The 16,416-nt window shown below is 42.9% G+C and overlaps 1 protein-coding gene across 1 annotated transcript; it reads right to left on the minus strand.

Moving 5' to 3' along the window:
• Nucleotides 1–2: 2 nt before the first annotated feature.
• On the minus strand, nt 3–16,279 carry LOC112222705 (solute carrier family 25 member 40). Its single transcript, XM_024385429.2, has 11 exons — nt 16,040–16,279; nt 15,813–15,926; nt 15,644–15,703; nt 15,442–15,548; nt 11,299–11,366; nt 10,652–10,776; nt 3,699–3,872; nt 2,713–2,822; nt 2,400–2,481; nt 2,198–2,278; nt 3–1,406 (listed from the first exon to the last, which is right to left on the minus strand). The coding sequence occupies exons 2-11, from the start codon at nt 15,919–15,921 to the stop codon at nt 1,285–1,287; spliced, it is 1,038 nt and encodes a 345-aa protein (XP_024241197.2). The 5' UTR covers nt 15,922–15,926; nt 16,040–16,279; the 3' UTR covers nt 3–1,284.
• Between the last annotated feature and the right edge of the window lie 137 nt (nt 16,280–16,416).

The raw sequence follows: 16,416 nt of genomic DNA on the forward strand, positions 1-16,416 counted from the left end.
AATTCCAATGTCAAAATGTGACTTTTATTCTATGTATTTCTGTACAAAGTTGGAAAACGTGTCACTGCAGGTGATCATTGTAGAATATATTAAACAATAGAAATATATATCATTGCTACATGTTTTGAGAACATGTACAGGTTGTCACAGTCCATGTCTGGCTGACTGGGGATTGAATATGGGATTCTGGAAGCGGTGCAAGTTAAGAGTTGAATTTCAGGTTTAAACTGGCAGTCTGGCACTGAACAGAACATGTATCCTGAAGGACCTTGGGCCTTCTCTTCCAATAGGGTTGAGAATGAGGTGAGAGTTAGGGTCATGAATTGAGATAGAGAAAGCGGCAGGGAATGAGAGGGGGTTCTGCGGGACAGAGACTACTAACCAGAAGTTATCCCGCCTCATCCACAACTTTGACCCTCATCTCTACTGTCCCTGACTCCACTCTCCGAGGGTGTCTAAGGAGGAGTCGGGATATCCAAAAAACACATTTCCCCATTTCAGACATGGATATAATACACACGTCTACATGTGTGAAACAGGACAAATATAAGCATCCATCAAATGATTATTATTACTGTCAGACCCCGGATGGCACAGTGCACACAACCCCCATACCTCAATAATTAACATAATGGGATAAAACACTTGTCCAATATGACCCTCCCCAGTTTCTGGTAACAGACAAGTCTCTGATACCACCTACAGGCCAGTGTAATTAAATGCACTTCACAACATGATATTTCACCATGGGTGCACAGGAAAAAGATTATGCTAATTCTTTTTAAGTAGTTGTGAAAATGATAATACCTTCATGATTTGGCAAAAAAAACTATATATTTCAAATACAATCTGTGCACTTTTACTATTTTCTCTTGTCACAATTAGTATGGTGATTAAGTGCAGTATACCTTGATTGAGAAATAGAAGATAAAATATGAATAATATTGTTTACCTACAAATATTTGTCTTCAATATTGTTTTCATGTCTGCCAATATTTCCTGCTTTGGAACAGAATCAAGTCCTGGCGTTCTTGGGTCCTAAACGCCAACATTAGCTACTTTCAGCTAGTCACATGACAGATCACACTTGAACATTTTATAACAGTGAGGAGTGTTGGAGTGTCTAAGCAGCTGGGAGGACACAGGCATGCAAAGTTACACCTGAAAATCTCTAAGGACCCTTGGAAAGGTAGAGGTAGCCAATACCTACTGTTGGCGATGTCTGATTATGTTCTTGGTATTGTCTATGGTGGTGGTTTGTGTGTGTGAGAGGCCCTAGTCAGGTCAGGTGGTGCTGGTCAGCAGCCTCTCCTGGTTGTGCTTGCGGAAGAAGGCTTTCCCAAACTCATAACAGCTGATCATAATGGCACAGGCTGGGGCCACCTTGATCACCCTGGGAAGGAAACCTAGAAGAGAAAAGTAGGAGATGGAGTGAAAGGGGGGAGAGAGAGGGGTGGAGGTGAGAGAGTGAAAGGGTGAGAGATGGGGGTGGAGGAGAGAGAGTGAAAGGGGGAGAGAGAGGGGTGGAGGTGAGAGAGTGAAAGGGGGAGAGAGAGGGGTGGAGGTGAGAGAGTGAAAGGGTGAGAGATGGGGGTAGAGGAGAGAGAGTGAAAGGGGAGAGAGAGAGGGGTGGAGGTGAGAGAGAAAGGGTGAGAGATGGGGTGGAGGAGAGAGAGTGAAAGGGTGAGAGAGAGGGGTGGGGGTGAGAGAGTGAAAGGGTGAGAGATGGGGTGGAGGAGAGAGAGTGAAAGGGGGGGAGAGAGGGGTGGAGGTGGAGAGTGAAAGGGGTAGAGAGGGGTGGAGGAGAAGGGACGGGGAGAGAGAGAGGGTGGAGGAGAGGGAGTGACGGGGGAGAGAGAGGGTTGGAGGAGAGGGAGTGACGGGGGAGAGAGAGGGTTGGAGGAGAGGGAGTGACAGGGGAGAGAGAGGGTTGGAGGAGAGGGAGTGACGGGGAGAGAGAGGGGTGGAGGAGAGGGAGTGACGGGGAGAGAGAGGGTTGGAGGAGAGGGAGTGACGGGGAGAGAGAGGGTTGGAGGAGAGGGAGTGACGGGGGAGAGAGAGGGTTGGAGGAGAGGGAGTGACGGGGGAGAGAGAGGGGTGGAGGAGAGGGATAAGGAGAGAAAGTAGGTCACCAGTTAGGAGACTAACCTGAGGTAACTGTGTGTTTTGGGTGAACTATCCCTGTAGCCTGACCTACCTACAAACAGTCCACCCACTCCGTTCTCAGCCACAATCTTGGTCATCACACTGAGAGTGGAGGAGGAGGCCTTGGACGACACTGCAGAGACATGACAACATAGCTGGGTTAGTAGTACAGGATCACTACACATCAACACATCACTAAAGATCATAAGGATGATTCCATAAATCAGGTGATCAGCCTGGAGTTCTATACCCACAATTCATAGCCTGGAGTTCCCCTATCTCCACCTGCCTCCTGGTCTTCACGACGTCGAAGGGAAGAGTTACTATGGAAGCGATCTGGAGGAAGACATAAACAAGGGTTAGAAATCACACTTATATTTGACAATGCTGCCCTCTAGCAGTATTAGATGGAATAACACCATGTCAGCACAGAAGAAGAGTTACAGAGCTAGAATAACATTAGAAAGGTACAACAAACTATATCAGATATTCAATGTTCAATATATCTAGGTGCTCTACTAGACAGAACAGTTTGAGTTGAGCTGAGAGGACAGCTAGAATACTCACTGATCCAGACACCGCTCCGGATATGAAGGTGATGGCAAACGTTGGCTCTCTGATGTTGTTGTGCTTACACAGCCACGCCTTCCCCTTCTCATAGTTATACCAGTACATGGCTGAGGAGGAAACAGACACAACATGGAACTCCTGTTAACAAACACTAAGAGACAGAGAGAAGGAGAGGGAGCGAGAACAGGGGCTTGAGAGAAGGAGGGGGAGAGGAGAGAGAGGAGGGAGCTAGAGAGAAGTGAGAGGGAGAAATAGAGTGTTATATAACTGAGATAGTTATATAGTGATAGACATTGTGTTGTGTCTACCTGAGAGAGATAGAAAGATAGTCATAGACATTGTGTTGTGTCTACCTGAGAGATAGTGATAGACATTGTGTTGTTTCTAACAGAGAGAAAAAGTGATAGTGATAAAATAATTTATGTCTAAAGATAATGATGAAATAATTCAACTCTGAAACCATATCATTTTATTAAATGTATTAGAATCATAAAACTCTAATCTGATGATGTGTGTAGTTTTAGTCAGAATTAGAACAAGGACCTTTTATTCCTTTTTAGTATGTAAGCAGGGTGCAAGTGGGAAACAAATGATAAGAGGAGCTATCGACAGACAAGTTGTAATACTGTGTTCCTTACAGGACATTCTGTCTCCACCCGTGGAGGGGAGAAACTGTTAGGCTGGCAGAAAATTAGGAAACATGTTGCAGATTAAACAATGTATCTGTGTAAAAACACAGACTGTCTAAACAAGGCGTAGCTTAAGATTTGAACGTGTTTGTGTGTGTTATAAAGACTGGGTTTACATTTTTGACGTTAGAACGTTCTCGTGAATAAACACTGACTTTTGTAAACTGGGACTCTTGTCTGTTTCATTCAACCAGAATCTTACAAACTCTGGGTTGCAGACTGAGTAGATTAATTGAAGTTTATGAACATTGATAACAAAATTCTCATAAAAGATAGACATTGTGTTATTTCTACCTGAGAAGGGCACGTCTCTAAGCAGTGTGGGTCCCCAGCCCCTCCAGAGAGACCGCCAGCCCTCGTTGCGTACTGCAGAGTGGATAACCTCACTCAGCTCCCTGTACGAACTTCTCTGGGACTGCATCTTCGTACGGATCAGCTCCAACGGACTGATCACTGTCACAGAGCCCACTGACTCACAGAGAGACAGAGAAAGAGAGAGAGAGAGAAAACACTTATAAGCACTACACACAGAAAGAGCAGTTAAGCAGAGCAGTTAAACACATACATTTCTTTCTCACATGAAAAGGAGGCCATAATTATATCATGGCGCTGGAGAAGATGGCTGATATTTTACGTGCTCCTAACAAACTGTTTTTTGTGTTGTTTGTACCATATTTTTTTTAAAACTTATTTTGTATATAATGTTGCTGCTTCCGTCTCTTAAGACCGAAAATAACTTCTGAACATCAGAAGAGTGATTACTCACCACCAACTGGCAGGCGCTCTTATTTCCTTTAACGAGCCCGACAAGCCTGACGTGTAGGACATAATGCTTTCCCGGGAACAGGCCCAAATCCCCGTAATTTGCGTGAAGAGGGCGAAGGTCGGGCTGCCTTCTGAGAATTCGTAGGCCTTCCTTTCTACTAGCTAACGTGCAATCATTGGAAAATAAAATCGACGACCTACGAGGAAGATTAAACTACCAACGGGACATTAAAAACTGTAATATCTTATGCTTCACGGAGTCGTGGTTGAATGAGGACATTATCAACATACAGCTGGCTGGTTATATGCTGTATCGGCAGCATAGAACAGCGGCATCTGGTAAGACAAAGGGTGGCGGACTATGCATATTTGTAAACAACAGCTGGTGCACGATATCTAAGGAAGTCTCGAGGTTTTGCTCACCTGAGGTAGAGTATCTAATGATAAGCTGTCGACCACACTATCTACCTAGAGAGTTTTCATCTGTATTTTTCATAGCTGTCTACATACCACAACAAACCAATGCTGGCACTAAGACCGCACTCAATGAGCTGTATTACGCAATAAGCAAACAGGAAAACGCTCATCCATAGGCGGCGCTCCTAGTGGCCGGGGACTTTAACGCAGGGAAACTTACTTAAATCCGTTTGAACTAATCTACCAGACGAGCTAAACTACTTCCATGCCCGCTTCGAGGCAAATAACACTGAAACATGCATGAGAGCACCAGCTGTTCCGGGCGACTCCACAGCCAATGTGAGCAAAACCTCTTGAGACTCTAGGGGCAGTATTTCATTTTTGGATAAAAAAACGTTCCCGTTTTAAACAAGATATTTTGTCACGAAAAGATGCTCGACTATGCATATAATTGACAGCTTTGGAAAGAAAACACTCTTGACGTTTCCAAAACTGCAAAGATATTATCTGTGAGTGCCACAGAACTGATGCTACAGGCGAAACCAAGATGAAACTTCAAACAGGAAGTGAGAACATTTTTCGAGGCGCTGTTTTCCATTGTCTCCTTATATGGCTGTGAATGCGCCAGGAACGAGCCTACACTTTCTGCCGTTTCCCCAAGGTGTCTGCAGCATTGTGACAAATTTGTAGGCATATCATTGGAAGATTGGCCATAAGAGACTACATTTACCAGGTGTCCGCCCGGTGTCCTTTGTCAAAATTGGTGCGTAATCTTCAGCTGCAAGCATTCTTCCATGTGATTCAGAGGAGAAAGCAGACTTCCACGAACGATATATCATCGAAGAGATATGTGAAAAACACCTTGAGGATTGATTCTAAACAACGTTTGCCATGTTTCAGTCGATATTATGGAGTTAATTTGGAAAAAAGTTTGGCGTTTTGATGACTGAATTTTCGATTTTTTTTTGTAGCCAAACGTGATGAACAAAACAGAGCAATTTCTCCTACACAAAGAATCTTTTTGGAAAAACTGAACATTTGCTATCTAACTGAGAGTCTCCTCATTGAAAACATCCGACGTTCTTCAAAGGTAAATTATTTTATTTGAATGCTTTTCTTGTTTTTGTGAAAATGTTGCCCGCTGAATGCTACGCTAAATGCTACGCTAGCTAACAATACTCTTACACAAATGCTTGTTTTGCTATGGTTGAAAAGCATATTTTGAAAATCTGAGATCACAGTGTTGTTAACAAAAGGCTAAGCTTGAGAGCTAGCATATTTATTTCATTTCATTTGCGATTTTCATGAATAGTTAACGTTGCGTTATGGTAATGGGCTTGAGGCTGTATTTACGATCCCGGATCCGGGATGGCTAGTATCAAGAGGTTTTAAACAGGTCAACATTCACAAGGCCAGACGGATTACCAGAACATGTACTGTGAGCATGCGCTGACCAACTGGCAAGTGTCTTCACTGACATCTTCAACCTCTCCCTGTCCGAGTCTGTAATACCAACTTGCTTTAAGCAGACCAGCATAGTCCCTGTGCCCAATAACACTAAGGTAACCTGTCTAAATTACTACCGACACATAGCACTCACATCTGTAGCCATGAAGTGCTTGAACGGCTGGTCATGGCTCACATCAACACCATCATGCCGGAAACACTAGACCCATTCCAATTTGCATACCGCCTTAACAGATCCACAGATGATGCAATCTCTATTGCACTCCACACTGCCCTTTCCCACCTGGACCAAAGGAACACCTATGTGAGAATGCTGTTCACCATAATGCCCTCAAAGTTCATCAATAAGCTAAGGCCCCTGGGACTAAACACCTTGCTCTGCAACTGGATCCTTGACTTCCTGACGGGCCGCCCCCAGGTGGTAAAGATAGGTAACAACACATCCGCCACGTTGATCCTCAACACTCAGGGGTGTGTGCTCAGTCCCCTCCTGTACTCCCTGTTCACTCATGACTGCACGGCCAGGCACGATTCCAACACCATCATTAAGTTTACCAATGACACAACAGTGGTAGGCCTGATCACCGACATCGACGAGACAGCCTATAGGGAGGAGGTCAGAGACCTGGCCGCGTGGTGCCAGGACAACAACCTCTCCCTCAACGTGATCAAGACTAAAGAGATGATTGTGGACTTCAGGAAAAGGAGGCCCGAGCACACCCCCATTCTCATCGACGGGGCTGTAGTGGAGCAGGTTGAGACCTTCAAGTTCCTTGGTGTCCACATCACCAACAAACTAACATGGTCCAAGCACACCAAGACAGTCGTGAAAAAGGGCACAACAAAATCTATTCCCCCTCAGGAGACTGAAAATATTTGGCATGGGTCCTCAGATCCTCAAAAGGTTCTACAGCTGCACCATCGAAAACATCCTGACTGGTTGCATCACTGCCATGTATGGCAACTGCTCTGCCTCCGACCGCAAGGCACTACAGAGGGTAGTGTGTACGGCCCAATACATCACTGGGGCCAAGCTTCCTGCCATCCAGGACCTCTATACCAGGCGGTGTCAGAGGAAGGCCCTAAAAATTGTCAAAGACTCCAGCCACCCTAGTCATAGACTTTTCTCTCTGCTACTGCACGGCAAGCCGTACCGGAGCGCCAAGTCTAGGTCCAAGAGGCTTCTAAACAGGATCTACCCCCAAGCCATAAGACTCTTGAACATCTAATCAAATGGCTACCCAGACTATTTGCATTCCACCTCCCCCCTTTTATGCCGCTGCTACTCTCTGTTATTATTTAAGCATAGTCACTTTAAGCATAGTCACTAACCTGTACCCCCACACATTGACTCTGTACCGGTACCCCCTGTATTATTTAAGCATAGTCACTAACCTGTACCCCCACACATTGACTCTGTACCGGTACCCCCTGTATTATTTAAGCATAGTCACTAACCTGTACCCCTGCACATTGACTCTGTACCGGTACCCCCTGTATTATTTAAGCATAGTCACTTTAAGCATAGTCACTAACCTGTACCCCCGCACATTGACTCTGTACCGGTACCCCTGTATTATTTAAGCATAGTCACTTTAAGCATAGTCACTAACCTGTACCCCCGCACATTGACTCTGTACCGGTACCCCCTGTATTATTTAAGCATAGTCACTTTAAGCATAGTCACTAACCTGTACCCCCGCACATTGACTCTGTACCGGTACCCCCTGTATTATTTAAGCATAGTCACTTTAAGCATAGTCACTAACCTGTACCCCGCACATTGACTCTGTACCGGTACCCCCTGTATTATTTAAGCATAGTCACTTTAAGCATAGTCACTAACCTGTACCCCCGCACATTGACTCTGTACCGGTACCCCCTGTATTATTTAAGCATAGTCACTAACCTGTACCCCTGCACATTGACTCTGTACCGGTACTCCCTGTATTATTTAAGCATAGTCACTAACCTGTACCCCCGCACATTGACTCTGTACCGGTACCCCCTGTATTATTTAAGCATAGTCACTAACCTGTACCCCGCACATTGACTCTGTACCGGTACCCCCTGTATTATTTAAGCATAGTCACTTTAAGCATAGTCACTAACCTGTACCCCGCACATTGACTCTGTACCGGTACCCCCTGTATTATTTAAGCATAGTCACTTTAAGCATAGTCACTAACCTGTACCCCCGCACATTGACTCTGTACCGGTACCCCCTGTATATAGTCTCGCTATTGTTATTTTACTTTTTAATAACTTGATACTTAAAAGTCTTATTCTTTAAACTGCATTGTTGGTTAGGGGCTTGTAAGTAAGCATTTAACTGTAAGTTCTACACCTATTGTATTCGGCGCATGTGACTAATAACATTGGATTTGGATTTGATTGAAAATAAGGTGTCTGTAGTTTCCACATTTATTTGACATTTTGCAGGATGAAATCTCTTGAGATGCACCATCTCGTTTTCAAGAGTGTCCCAACATATACAGGTGTATATGTATATTTTATTAAAGTACTTAGTAAGAAGAAGAATATGGCAACTACTGTCTAATAATAATAACAATGAAATAATTATAATGATAATCAAATATAATTACATAAACGGAATAAAAAAATTGTTGTACAACTACGAATAGGCTTATAACTAATAAAAACTACTGCTACAACTACTAATACAACTAAGTACCTATAATATAGAGTATACATACATATTTACAAATATCCTCACATGGTGATGTTTCTATTAGTTAAAAACACAAACAGTTTGTTCTTAACAGTTGAAAAAGGGTTTCGTAAATGAACTGTGTGATTACAATGTCCTGGTTTCTGTAGGTAAATGATTCCAGTCACTCAGGCCTTTGTACCGTATCTGAAAGATCTTACTCTTAGATCTGGCTTACTGTTAAGGCAAGGGCTGATTTCAAGATTTTACTGCTAACCTACAAAGCATTACATGGGCTTGCTCCTACCTATCTCTCTGATTTGGTCCTGCCGTACATACCTACACGTACGCTACGGTCACAAGACGCAGGCCTCCTAATTGTCCCAAACAGCTGGAGGCAGGGCTTTCTCCTATAGAGCTCCATTTTTATGGAATGGTCTGCCTACCCATGTGAGAGACGCAAACTCGGTCTCAACCTTTAAGTCTTTACTGAAGACTCATCTCTTCAGTGGGTCATATGATTGAGTGTAGTCTGGCCCAGGAGTGTGAAGGTGAACGGAAAGGCTCTGGAGCAATGAACCGCCCTTGCTGTCTCTGCCTGGCCGGATCCCCTCTTTCCACTGGGATTCTCTGCCTCTAACCCTATTACAGGCGTTGAGTCACTGGCTTACTGGGGCTCTTTCATACCGTCCCTAGGAGGGGTGCATCACTTGAGTGGGTTGAGTCACTGATGTGATCTTCCTGTCTGGGTTGGCGCCCCCCCTTGGGTTGTGCCGTGGAGGAGATCTTTGTGGGCTATACTCGGCCTTGTCTCAGGATGGTAAGTTGGTGGTTGAAGATATCCCTCTAGTGGTGTGGAGGCTGTGCTTTGGCAAAGTGGGTGGAGTTATATCCTTCCTGTTTGGCCCTGTCCGGGGGTGCCATCGGATGGGGCCACAGTGTCTCCTGACCCCTCCTGTCTCAGCCTCCAGTATTTATGCTGCAGTAGTTTGTGTCAGGGGGCTAGGGTCAGTTTGTTATATCTGGAGTACTTTTCCTGTCCTATCCGGTGTCCTGTGTGAATTTAAGTATGCTCTCTTTAATTCTCTCTTTCTCTCTCTCGGAGGACCTGAGCCCTAGGACCATGCCTCAGGACTACCTGACATGATGACTCCTTGCTGTCCCCAGTCCACCTGGCTGTGCTGCTGCTCCAGTTTCAACCGTTCTGCTTGTGATTATTATTATTTGACCATGCTGGTCATTTATGAACATTTAAACATCTTGGCCATGTTCTGTTATAATCTCCACCCGGCACAGCCAGAAGAGGACTGGCCACCCCACATAGTCTGGTTCCTCTCTAGGTTTCTTCCTAGGTTTTGGCCTTTCTAGGGGGTTTTTCCTAGCCACCATGCTTCTACACCTGCATTGCTTGCTGTTTGGGGTTTTAGGCTGGGTTTCTGTACAGCACTTTGAGATATCAGCTGATGTAAGATGGGCTATATAAATAAATTTGATTTGATTTACTCCAAACCCCTTTTGGAATTACTGCCGTTGTCGAAAGTAGTGCGAGTTTTGTGAAGTTAGGTGTTCCTTAATATATACAGGGAACTTTAAGTTGATACATTTAAAAAGGAACTAGTACCAATGCAGTGGTCTTCTGTTTGGGAGTGACAGCTAGTTTTGTGATTCAGACATTGTTCAATGATGTCTTATAATGGCATCCAAGAATGAATCTGCAAAGATAGTTATAAATGACATCTAATTCTCAAAGTAAGGTCTTGGTTGTGTTTTGATAGATGATGTCACCATAGTCTAGGATAGGAAGCAGCAGTTGGGTTACTAAGGTCTTTCTAGTGGATAGACAAAACAATGTTAATCACTCTATCACTATTTATCGCTCTCAAGTATACATCACCACAGTGACCTGTGAGGTCAGAGGTCAGCTCACCTCTGGCAAGGGCGCCTGCTAGTAGAGGCGCCTCCTCAGTGTGTGACCCCATCCTGACCCTCAGGGCAGCACGCAGTTGGTCGTAGCACGTGAAGTAGATCACTGTCGCCGGGACCGCCATGATACTGCAAGAAGCATTAACAGAGATGCAAATCTAATGTTTCCTCAAGAACCCTGACTCATTGAAATCAGGCATCTACAAACAAGAAACCAACATCAACAGATGAAATATCCATAAACAACGAATAAAATGAATCAGCTTTTACTGTATCAGACACAAATCAGATGGGTACAAGCAAAAGGTACAAATACAATGTTCCCAAATTAATCAACAGCCCATGACTCAGCAGTTACCACACCGCTCAGACACAAATCCAGGACTGAGAGATTTAAAATAAAACATTAACAAATCAAATATCGATAAACCCTGAGTCTACAAAATCCCAGTGTCCCACCCGTACTGCTTGATACAAATGAGAAGAACAATCGGAAACAATCGTAAACAACTGAATTATCATTAGACTATGAGTTTGCTGAATCACAGCGGACAAGCCACTCAAGACACAGCTGACCATAAATCAGTGCTGAAGGCAAGTAAGCAGTGTGAATTAGTAATGAGGCAGAGTAACGGCAGACTTCAGACTTACAGGGTTGGAGGGAGGCCGCTCCATAACGACTTGATACCTTCCATGCGGACTATCTTAATAAAGGCATCCTGCAGAGAGAGGGTCAAAGAACCAGAGAAATAACTAATGCATGATACTGATGTACATGTACATTATAAATGCTTAAGGGTTGTACCGAATGTGGATCTCCCGTTCGTCTACCGTTCATTCAGCACACTGTTGATTTCCGACTGCCGACACTTTTGTGCGATTCTACAGGTAAAATCGGTTCACACACGGTTCGCAAACTACAGCCGGCACTCTGTTCAGAGGAGCTAAGTACTCTCGGCAGGCAAATGCTATTGGTGTGTCCGAACCATTATACAGTGGCAATAAAAAGTATGTGAACCCTTTGGAGTTACCTGGACTTCTGCATAAATTGGTCATCAAATGTGATCTTCATCTAAGTCACAACAATAGACAAACAGTCTGCTTAAAACTAATAACACACAAACAATTATACATTTTCATGTCTTTATTGAACACACCGTGTAAACATTCACAGTGCAGGGTGGGAGAAGTATGTGAACCCTTGGATTTAATAACTGTTGACCCTCCTTTGGCAGCAATAACCTCAACCAAACATTTTCTGTAGTTGCAGATCAGACCTGCACTCATGCACTGGTCAGGAGACATTTTGGACCATTCCTCTTTATAAAACTGTTTCAGTTCAGCAATATTTTTGGATGTATAGTGTGAACCACTCTATTGAGGTTATGCCACAGCATCTAAATCGGGTTGAGGTCAGGACTCTGACTGTGCCACTCCAGAAGGTGTATTTTCTTCTGTTGAAGCCATTCTGTTATTGATTTACTTCTGTCTTTTGGGTCATTGTCCTGTTACATCACCCAACTTCTGTTGAGCTTCAATTGTTGACAGATAGCCTTACATTCTCCAGCAAAATGTCTTGATAAACTTGGGAATTCATTTTTCCGTCGATGATAGCAAGCTGTCCAGGCCCTGAGGCAGCAAAGCAGCTCCAAACCGTGACGCTCCCTCCACCATACTTTACAGTTGAGGTTTTGATGTTGGCGTACTGTGCCTTTTTTTCTCCACACATATTGTTGTGTGTTCCTTCCAAACAACTCAACTTTAGTTTAATGGAACATCCTTGATACTCGTTTGCAAACTGCAGATGTGCAGCAATGGGTTTTTTTGGGCAGCAGTGGCTTCTTCCATGGTGTCCTACCATGAACACCATTATTGTTTAGTGTTTTACGTATCGTAGACTCGTCAACAGAGATGTTAGCATGTTCCAAAGATTTCTGTAAGTCTTTAGCTGACACTCTAGGATTCTTCTTAACCTAGTTGAGCATTCTGCGTTGTGCTCTTGCAGTCATCTTTGTAGGACGGCCACTCCTAGAGAGAGTAGCAACAGTGCTGAACTTTCTACATTTATAGACAATTTGTCTTACCGTGGACAGATTAACATCAAGGCTTTTAGAGATACTTTTGTAACCCTTTCCAGCTTATGCAAGTCAACAACTCTTACTCTTGGGTCTTCTGAGATCTCTTTTGTTCGAGGCATGGTACACATCAGGCAATGCTTCTTGTGAATAGCCAACTAAAAATTTTTGAGTGTTTTTATTGGGCAGGGCAACTCTAACCAACATTTCCAAACTTGTCTCAATGATTGTACTCCAGGTTAGCTGACTCCTATTAGCTTTTGGAGAAGTCATTAGCCTACGGGTTCACATACTTTTTCCAACCTACACTGTGAATGTTTAAATGATGTATTTAATATAGACAAGAAACATACAATCATTTGTGCGTTATTAGTTTAAGAAGAGTGTGTTTGTCTGTTGTTATGATCATTCTTAAGGGTTCACATACTTTTTCTTGCCACTGTGCATCTTTATAATGCTTGTGGTTAGCATTCAATGGGTCCATCACTTGAGGCTGGTTCCAAGTCCCACGGGTTGTGGCGGTCACAAAATTTTGTTAGCCAGTGATTGTCAAGCAAATAACAGCCGGTCTAACGGTAACTGACAGTTAATTAACATAAACACATTTAACATATCCTGGCTTCCACACAGCCTACAAGCTGCTGATGCAGACCTTTGGAACATCAACATTTTAAAAAGTCTAATAAATCCATGTAATATAGCCTACACCATCAAAATAAATCCATGATTTATTTTTTTCAACAGGTCTAAAGAAACATGATATGAAGAAAATGTAGTCTCTTTCAGATGAACAGAATAGCATACTCTGAGTTGTCCTTATGTTAGGTCCTGATCTGGCTATGCCATATGGCTGTGGGATACACTAGTTCATTTAGCAGACAAGATTTGCTTAGAATTCCATGGCATTTTTTTATAGTATAAAGAATACCAGTGAACATAGCTGAATAAAATAGAAAGGATATTTTCTCCAAACTAATTGAGGGAGTGAACACATGCTGCTATTCTGTGTTGCGGTTAACAAAGACACAGGTAATCCTATTTGCTTAATTTAGAGTTATTTATGTAGTTGTGATTCAAACATTGGGCTATATGTTTTGCTTTTTAATACATTCTAAGGCTGCAAGAAGTAACTAATGATGATTAGAAAAAAGTTGCATGAAAGACATGAGCTTTGCTTTGTTTGTTGAAGAGTGTACAGTGCAGGCTGTATACACTTAATCAGTCTCTCAATCACAATTCGACAAGCACTTGATAATGCCTCAAATGTCCCGGTGGCATCCCCTTTGTGTGGCAGTAATGCCCCCTAAAAAAATCCATGCCTTTTGCGGCTAGTGGCCGTGGTGCCCTAGGGCTGAATATAATAATTATAATTCCCTTCTCCTGGCTGTGTGCTCTGAAGCACCTCTCACTCACAACCACTAGCATACAATTTTTTTTTTTAAATGATGAGGCTGATGCAACAGATCAAAACGTTTTGCTTAACATTTTAATAAACTATTAGGCTATTTCTTCACATTATATGCGCAGCAATGTGCACACGGCAGTAGGCTAGAAGCGTGACTGTTCCATTAGTGGGAAAACACCATTCTCAAAAGTGACCGCAAATGCAATTATGCATGTAATGATTTTACTATAAAGGTGCCTTTTTATGGTGAAAATGATCTTCCCCAAACGTGAAACTAACACACTGCATGTGTATGCCAGTTAGGCTCTACACCCATTGTAACGTGGATTAATGTGCTTAATTTTAAGAAGTTATTTGGCCACTTTAGTTGTGATACAAACCTTATCAAAACATATAGGCCTATGGGCTAGGCTACATGAGGTGTGTGACTATGATTTGAAAAAGTCGCAAAAAAAAGGCATGTGTTGTTTGTTGCCTTACGCTGGGCATCCTTCACAAGTGATATGCTAATATTGTCACCCATTAGACTATTCTTGATTTAATCTTGTCTTTACAACTAAATAATATATGTGTGACATTTGTTTTGATTTAGAATGGACAATTATCATGCACCTGTTTCGAAACTAGGGGGAAAAAAGACATCATGCACTTAAATAGCAAATGGAGGATGCTTTTCCCATGGTTCATTATCATGCCAGCCAGGTAGGCTGTACTCCTGTTGTAAAGATAATGTGCTTAATATTAGGAAAGTTGAGAAATAAATATAGTAGGCCTAGTCAATAGAAAGCTGATGGGATCCTTATCTTTTTAAAAGAGGCCATCACTCTGTTTTCTCACATGATTACATAGCCTATAGAAAGGTTGCACAACATGAGCTCATGGACTCTCATGATGTGTTTGATTAGATTTTCTATTACATTTGCATTGATGTCAGAGTGCTTAGAGGGACAATAGAGTGCTGAGTACCAGGCAGTTAGCAAGTTTGGTAGGCTACTAATGACCATCAGCAGCATCAGAGCTTGGAGAAGCCTAATTACTGTGGCTAAACGGTCATGTGGAATTTGACTGCCATCATGACTCATGACCGCCCGTGTGGCAGTAATACGGTCACCGTAACAGCCCTAGTCCCATCCCGCCCATAGCCTCTGACCCTTGGCCACATGTGCAGATCTGTAAGGAATGAGCAATATCTCAATGTTTCCCTCTGATAGGCTAGACAGAATTTTCATCACATTGCACAGGATACACACCAACCCAATCCTTGCATATCTAGATGGGGGTTGGGAGTTGGGTAGAGGTGTTAGAGATGTTTACCAGAGTGCCGTTGAAGTGGCCGGGGGCCTTGTACCAGGCATTGGCGTTGCCGTTCGTACACACACAGGTATGGTCCATCAGGCCATTGCAGTACACAAAGCATTTCCCTGGCAAACAATGAAGACATACATAATGGATTGAGCACTGTGGTTTAGAGAGAGAAAGGAGGAATGGTAGGTTACATTGATTATTGTCTTATTACCTTTGGGAAAAGGACTTTTCTGAGCCTGGAGTCTGATCTTGACAACATCCAGAGGTGTGACTGAAAAAAGACAGTTGTACAACCAGTTTAAATATAATATAATCAGTTATTTATTTATATATCTATATATAGTCAGTGTATGTGTGTAGGGGAGGGTTCCAATGCTCACCAAACAATGACGTCAGGAGAGCCCCTGAGCAGGAAGCCAACATCTGTTGAAATGGAGTAATGCCATTGGTGTCGACGGGCACAGGATTTTTACCAGAATTACCACTCATCTTGCCTAAGAAAGATATTCAAAACAACATTAGATTCAGTTGTTGTTATGAACATTTAATTGACCATTAAATGATTGTTGAATTCTGGCCAGTGACAATTTGTAATCATTATGCTTACCTTAGAGAAGCTTCTTGCTAGCTATATTGCAGGAACTAGAAGCTAGCTAACTTATTTATCTAGCTACTCTTCCACAGTGGACAAGTAACGTTAATCTTGCTCTTTGTTAGTGACGGAATCCAAAGCAAACCCATTTTAAATGTGATGTCCCGTTCTTATAGCTCGTGTCTGCGTACATGTGCTTCATGGGGCAATTGCACAATACATGGCTTCATTCAACTAGACAAAGTGAAATAAGAATGGCAAGTACATTTGTAAAAATATTTAGACTTTCAGCAGAGCACATTCTTGGCACAAGGAGATCCAGCACATAGTTACAGCTACACTAGCTAACTAACTAAATATCTATAAATATGACAAATTCCAATTCCTCAATA

This window comes from Oncorhynchus tshawytscha, unplaced genomic scaffold, assembly GCF_018296145.1.
Source record: "Oncorhynchus tshawytscha isolate Ot180627B unplaced genomic scaffold, Otsh_v2.0 Un_scaffold_17_pilon_pilon, whole genome shotgun sequence".
NCBI classification, from domain to species: domain Eukaryota; kingdom Metazoa; phylum Chordata; class Actinopteri; order Salmoniformes; family Salmonidae; genus Oncorhynchus; species Oncorhynchus tshawytscha.